The following is a 7,146-nucleotide window of genomic DNA, read 5'->3' as shown; positions in this document are numbered from 1 at the left end:
CACTCATATATCCATCCATCCATCCATCCATCCATCCATCCATCCATCCATCCATCCATCCATCCATCCATCCATCTATCCACCCATCCGCCCATCCGCCCATCCACTCACGCTCCTGAGCCCTCATTTTCTGAGTCCTGTGTGGTGTCAGGTTCTGCGTGGTGTTGGTCCCTGTGCTGTGTGGGCCATAAAGACACAGCTCCTGCTTTAGAGACCTCTTGGTCTACACCCACAGTGCTCTCGATGGCGTATGGTCTTCCAGGGCCACGAAGAGGTGTGTTAGCTCGTGGTGGGCGGGGTGGTGGGCGTCCTGAAGGATGAGTGGTTAGTATGATCTGAGGGAGTCAGGAAAGGCATCGCCTGAGTACGGACCCGTGGAGAAGTCGATCGGGGCTTGGTTTGCCCGAGGGGAGGAAACAGCTTCAGCAGAGTCTGTGGACAAAAGCCTGACTGTTTCTGGGCGCGTGGGTGGTTGGCCCCTGCCGCCAGGACGGGCTCGGGCATGGCGGGGAGCCTGACTTCCCCGGGGTCCGTCCTCCTGTGGACCCTGGAGGCCGGTAGCAGGGTCTGTGGCCTGGCCGGGGAGGGAGACGGAGAGAGAATGATGCCCGTGGAAGTGACAGGGCGAACCCCTGAAAGCGTGGCCTGACGGCTCCCCGCTAGCAGCCTCAGCACCCCGTGGGGCTCCCGCCTCCCTCCTCCACGGCCCACCCTCAGCCCCAGGCCCCATCGCACGGAGCCACAGGGAGCCAGCGCTGTTCCTCCAGCCGGTCCCGCTGTCCCGCCCACCGCCGGGCTCGCGCACAGGCCGATCCGCTGACCTGCCGGTGAGAGGATTCTCACGACTCCGATGAGGAAGCAGAGGCCCAAGGGCGCAGCAGCCTACCCTGCTCACCGGCTCTGCGCCAGGCCAGGCGTGGCAGAGGGACGAGAGGCCTGGCTGCTGGTCCCCGCTCCCCTGCCAGCTCACAGCCTGCACCTCAGGCTTCTTGTCTCCGACGTGGGCTCACACCCCTGCCCTGCTCAGCCCGCACACCGCGCACACAGTAAGAAAGAGTTTGGAGAATCAGGGAGGCAGAAGTATTGAGGGGTACGTGGTCCTTGGTCCCTCGCCCTGCCCAGGATGCAGCCAGAGCCCCTGGGAGTGACCGTCAGCCCCGCAGGAGGTGACGCTGGAGGTGTGGCTGGGCCGGTGCACTGGGCAGCTGGCTGCCTGCCCAGGACCCCAGGCGGCCAGCTTCCCTCTGTCCCAGCAGGGTCCCTGTGGCCCACTGGGCGTCGACCAGGGCAGGAGGGTGAGCCCTTCATCTGTCTGCAGCAGCAGCTTTTTCTGGAGAGGAGGGAGCCAGGGCTGGGGACCTTTCCCGGGGCCAGCTCGGGACCAGCCTCGGGACCACTTCTGGGATGAGGAAAGGCTTCTGTCCACATGTTTCTGGGGAGGGTGGGGACCCTCGGCCCTGGGGCTGGATCAGACGTCATGGCCCGCCTGGGGCCGTGATTCTCCACACCTTTGACCCTGGCCCGGTTCCAGCACCCCCAACCTGGGCCTTTCACCCAGGCCCCTCCTTAGCCCCTCCCCCCATGCCCGTCCGTTGCTTCTAGAGACGAGCCTGACCTCTCAGGCGCTCCAGCATGTCAGGCCCTGAGTGGTCCTCCCTGTGGCCCCTGCAGCCCCCGCGGGCCTGGTCCTCTAGCGTCTGCGGGTCTTAGCCCAGGCCTTTCTCGTGGCCCAGCCAGCAGTAGGCTCTGAGCCCCTTCTCATCTCCTCCAAGCTCCTCAGCATTTCGCCGGCCGCAGCTCCCCGCACGTTCTTATGGAGTCACCACCTCCATCTCACCTCCCCGGCCCCTCCCCGTTTCATCCTGTCTCCGTGCCCCTGGGAGGGCCCGGGCGGAGGCTGTGGGACTCACCAGGGCCGCTTCTCTGGCACTGGGGCCGGTCTCCGACCCTCGGCCTGCCGTTCTCCCCCGGGCTCTGTGGCGATGCCATCTTCAGGGGCACGGTCTCCACTTTCCCAAGAGGCAGGGACTGCTGACTCGCAGGCTGGGTCAGGGCGCAGAGTCCCGAGAGCCTGCACGTGGGTCCGGAGCAGTGGGGTTCGCGGTTCCGGAGGAAGGGCAGGAGTAGCGGCCAACACGCGCAGAGTTCTTGGCCTTTATTAGGCACCGCGTCGGTCAGCTGCGGCCACGGAAATGCCGCTTGACAAATCGCCTGGGCAACCGATGGCCAAAACCCACCATCGTTTATTCTTCTGGATCTGCAGGTCGGCTGAGTTGTTTGGCTGAGTTCGGCTGAGTTCGGCCAGGTTCGGCTGAACTGGGCTGAGTTTGGCTGGGTTTGGCTGAGTTCGGCTCAGCTGGGCTCCATCCCTTGTCTGGGTCTCAGACCCTTGTCTGGGTTCGGCTGGGGTTCCGCTCTGTGCCATGGGCATCTCATGCTCCTCCTGGGGTCAGCAGTGAGGCCGATGTGGTTTCCTCATGACAATGGCAGGGACACAGGAGACCAGGCAGAGCTGGGACGCGGTGCCTTCTACCTCGTTCTGTTCGCCAGATGGGCCCCGGGCCTCGGTGGGACAGCCCTCCCAAGTGTGTGGGTGCAAGAGAAGGGCCAGCGGGGTGACCTCCCACAGGCATTGTGGGTAAACGAGGCGCCCTCGAGTTGGGCCTCTGAGGTAGGAGCTGTGCCACCTCCACTTCCTCCTCCCCAGAGAGCTACGGTGACCTGGTCGGAGCACACAGCGAGTGAGGGCGGAGGGCGGAGAGCCGTGCGGGCTGGTCTCGCTCCAGAGCCAGAGCTGCCTCCTCGTTTGTTTCCTTTCTGGGGAGCCGGGGGAGCCCCGCGAGAGGCGGAGGGGTGCGGCCGAGAAGCCTTGCCTGAAGCCGCTGGGACAGTGCAGGGGCACAGGAGGTCAGTGCCAGGGTGAGACCATGGTGCGCGCCCCGTTTCTAGGACTCAGGACACCGAGGTGCGGGTGTGGGAGGAGGAAGCAAGGGGGGACACCCAGGGCAGCACGGGAGTCCCCTCGCTGTGACTCGGGTGTTGGAGCTTCATGGGACATCGAGATCTGTGCTCAATGTTTTGCTGCCACCACACTCCAGTTGTAACCCATCGTCCGACATCTGATGTCCCCGTGTGCAGCCAGCTTGCTGAAGATGTTAGAAAGATGTTTCAAATAGGAGCCACAGTCTCTGCTGGGGGATGAAAGAAGCAGCTTCTTAGCTCAGACCCCGGGAATGAATTTTTTATGGTATATCGGCGGAAACCTCAGCTGCAGGAATGTGTAATAAAAATGCTGACGGGGTCATTAGCTGAAGAGGGCGGGGACGGCAGCCCTCTCTGAAGGCGGGACACCCAAGGAACAGTTTTCTTGGCAGAGCGGCCTCTCGGAATTGGGTTGGTCATTATCGGACCTTCCTTGCCAGCGGCGTGTTTGTGAGACTGCCTTTCGTTGCGGGAAGGGAAGTCGGGGATGGGGGGAAGGTGGCCATTGTCTGTGGGGGGGTGGGGGGGAATGAAAACGCGGAGCCAGGACCCTCCTGCTCCCTCCCACATCGATTATTTCTCCCCGGAGGGCTGCAGTGCGTCCTCCTGGGTCGTGACCTCCCCTCAGTGCCGAGGAATGTGAGAGTTTTACTTTTATCGTCTCAGACCGTGCACAGAAAAAAAAAAAAAATGATATTTTGGGCAGAGCACGGTGAGAGGGTTCTGGAGCCTGGGGCAGCTCCTGCTGGTTCAGACCGAGCATCGTTGAGAAGTGTCTCGAATAGTGTGGCCATTTCTATAGTGCCGATAGCAGCAATTCTCAAAGCACAAACTCCCCAGGGCGGGAGTGGGTCTCTTTCTGCTCCTGCTGCGTGGCCGGCGCATAACAGCTGCTCGATTAATATTTTTAAAATAAGCGAATGAAAGAAGTGTTTCTAAAACACTGGGCCCGCGAGGTGCTCTGTGCTAACTGGATTCTGTGGTCAAGTAACTTGGGAAAACGTGCGCCGTCTTGAAGGTCCATGATATGTCCGTCATACCATCGTCAAGGCTCTGAGAAGTCCTGCAGGGGCGGCAGTCCCTACTGCTCTGCCTAAGCTGACGTTTCCCAGAACCTTTAGGTCCCAGGCACTTTTCCCCTCTCTACCCCGGATTGTGCTTCGGGAGATGCTGGCCTGCAGAGCGATTTCGTCGGGCAGGGCTGCGAGGCGGGAGGGCAGGGTGCCGAGCATCCCATCCCGGTGGCTCCTCGTCCCGACGTTTACTTTCTGTGTGTCCTGTGAAGAGAGTTCACGCAGAGAATGAGAAAAACAGCAACAAATGCAACCTTCCTTTTCCAGGACATTCTGGTCCGGGCTGGGTGGGAAGATTTGGGGACACAGTGACAGCGAGGAGTGGTGGACCTCTAGCTGGCTCCCTCTGAGATTTCCTTCCATCCTTGGAGGTGTCCCCCGACCTGGGAGCACTGGCACCCTGTGACAGCCTTTGCTTCTTCTTGACAGTAGCGGGGCCGGCCGTGCCGGCCACTGGCCCCCGCTCTCTCTCGCATCCTGGACCTGCCCCCAGCTCGGCTGCTCTGTCTCGATGCTCTAACAACTCTCCCCAGGGGAGAAGGACCCTGCCCAGGGCTCTTGAACCAGGACTGTGACCCACACCCTTTCTCCCTCAGGGAGAGCTCTTTCCTGGGGGGCTTTAAGCCTTCCTCCCAGGGCGAGCTGACCGCGGCCAGGCCCCTGCTGTGCCTTCATCATCCCACCTTCGAATCTTGCTTTGTGGCTTCATTTCTTGTCCGTCATCACCTTTGACCCACATGGCAGCCTGGGAGAGGCAGCCTGGAAGATGGGCTATTCCCAGGGTACAGATGAGGAAACTGAGGCCTGGCCGGGACATGTGACTTGTCTGACTTGTGATTCGCAACCTGGTGGGGGTTGGTGCACAGACATCCAACCCAGGTCTCAAGAATCCTCCTACCCAGACCCACGAGGAGGTGACCGGAGGTGGCCGGGTCAGGGCTGGCCTCCATGCATGGGTCTTGCTCATTCACTGCTCTGCCAGTCGGGCCTCCAGGACCCTGTTGGGGTTGCCATGGGAACTGCCTGGCCTGTTGGAAGCCGGAGGGGAGACCGGGGTGGCTGGCATAGCTAGCCACCAGTCTGGGGTGTCGAGCCCCTACCGTGGACTTTTGGGGTAGCTGAGACTGTTGACGGAAGGACCTGCTTGAGGTCACAATAAGCGAGGGCTCGGCCAGCTTTGGAGCTCGCTTGGCCCTCTTCACCCGATACCCACTCTTCCTACCGCGGAAGGGCAGGGTCTCTCTGGGGCCAAGGGAAAGACTAGATGTGGAAAGGGGGTGACCCTCCTCAGAGGGCTGCCAGGGCCCCCCACCCAGAGGTCACGCAGTGACCGGCCCGGATGTGGGGGAGTCCTGAGCAGGGGCAGCAGCTCCGGCTTCCAGCCTGCTTTGCACAGGCATGACAGTGAGACAGACCAGGTTCCAGCACTTTCCGTCTCGTGTGTTCGGATAAGCCCCTCGGCCACTCGGAGCCTCGGTTCCCTCGTCTATGCTTAGTCCACGGAACTCGGCCAGTTGTGAGGGGGGGTCTGTCACCCGCAGGGTCAGGGGCTGCAATGGAAGAGGTTGGGATGGACCCACGATCCCGTTCCTGGCCAAGTCCCCTCCCCTGGCAGGACTTACTCCAGGTGTCCCCTGCACCGGGAAGGCTTCGCTGACCCCCAGGCAGGGTGCCCTCCTCGGTGACAGCCCTTCCCACTAGAGGCGGCCTCCTCGAAGCGTGGCGGACATCATGGATGGCGGGTGGGCCGAGCGCGTGGGGACCGGGGCCTGGGTTGGGGCTGCCTCATTCTGCCCACATCTGATGGGATCGTGTCCCGGTAGCTGCACAACGTGACTCTGGCCCTGGGGCTGCTGAGGGACGAAGGCCTGCTCGACCACCCCGTCAGCCCCGAAGGTGAGTGCAGCCCTGTCCCTGGCGGCCAGCGTGTGTCAGCGTGAGGTCACAGGGTGTCTGTGTGTTCCTCTTGCTCGGCGTGAGTGGGTAACGAGTGTCTGCTGAGGCTTCCTATGGGGGGCGCTGTGCCCACGGTTTCCACCTGCCTGTGGTGGAGGGGTCCTGGGGAGAGGTCCTGGGGGTCAGGTCCCAGGGGTGGACTGTCCAGCGAGGCGAGGCCTGGGGGTCGTGCTGCACCGCGGAGCGCGGAGTGAGGAGGCCGGGTCGGGAGGGGAGGGAGGTGGGCCCGGCGTGACCAGGGGCTCCCCGAGTTAGCACCGACGCTAGCTCAGGAAACCCCTCGCCCTGGCAAACTGGGGCGTCTGGTCACCGCCTCCCCTGCCCGGGCCTGCCGGGCTGCCCCGTCCTCTCCCGGCCGCAGACATCGTGAACAAGGACGCCAAGAGCACACTGCGGGTCCTCTACAGCCTGTTCTGCAAGCACAAGCCGAGAGGACACACGGACAGGACGCCCCGGGCCTCCCCGGATTAACCGTCACTGCCCCAGAAAGCTGCCCAGCGGGAAGCCGCCCCCGCCTTCTCCCGCTCCCATCTGTCTGAACATCTCTGAACCCACGAGGCGTGGATCCATTTTGAGCCGACCTCTGGCCTTGCTCAGTTTATTTTAACAAATGTATTTCTGGGAGGGATTTGGGGAGCCTGCTGGAGTCCTGGGAAGGGCCATTAAATATGCACAAATGTGAGCTGACCCCTAAAGCAGCCTCCCTCCCCATGGCGCCGGGCGTGGGAGCTGCTCGGCCTCTCATCTCTGTGACCTTCTCTCGGGCTTGAGGGTCTGATTCAGGGGCAGGAGGGGCCCCCAGCTGTCAGGGCTGATGGCCAGAAGCCCCAGCCTGCCCACACGCAGCTGCTGCCGCCCACCTGCCTCTCCCTCGGGGTGACGGCCCCAGATCACCGTCCAGGGGCAGGAGTCCTCCATGACTACAAAACCATGCTCCCAGGACACTTGGGGGGAGTTAGCTCAGCTGCTTGCCAGAGAAACCGAGGCCCAGGCCCCCCCCCCACCCGTGGTAAAGCCATTAGCTTTGCCCAGGTTACAAAGAAGAAACCTTTGTGGTCAATTAGCGGCCCCACCCTGCCTCCGAAGAGGTGTCCAATGCTCTGGGCCCTCCCGGCGACCTGGCTCTGTGGCCTTC

General features: G+C 62.5%; 1 protein-coding gene across 1 annotated transcript in view; it reads left to right on the top strand.

The window, feature by feature from the left end:
* Positions 1 to 6,686, top strand: part of PARVG (parvin gamma) — a 25,121-nt gene extending 18,435 nt beyond the window's left edge. The window contains exons 12-13 of the mRNA XM_006917336.1: positions 5,879 to 5,951; positions 6,373 to 6,686. Of these exons, the coding sequence (XP_006917398.1) occupies positions 5,879 to 5,951; positions 6,373 to 6,482 (183 nt within the window). The 3' untranslated portion in view covers positions 6,483 to 6,686. The remainder of the gene's footprint in view (positions 1 to 5,878; positions 5,952 to 6,372) is intronic.
* Positions 6,687 to 7,146: the final 460 nt, after the last annotated feature.

Source organism: Pteropus alecto, unplaced genomic scaffold (genome assembly GCF_000325575.1).
Source record: "Pteropus alecto unplaced genomic scaffold, ASM32557v1 scaffold157, whole genome shotgun sequence".
Classification (NCBI taxonomy): Eukaryota; Metazoa; Chordata; class Mammalia; order Chiroptera; family Pteropodidae; genus Pteropus; species Pteropus alecto.
This window is presented reverse-complemented; position numbering and strand designations above follow the sequence as displayed.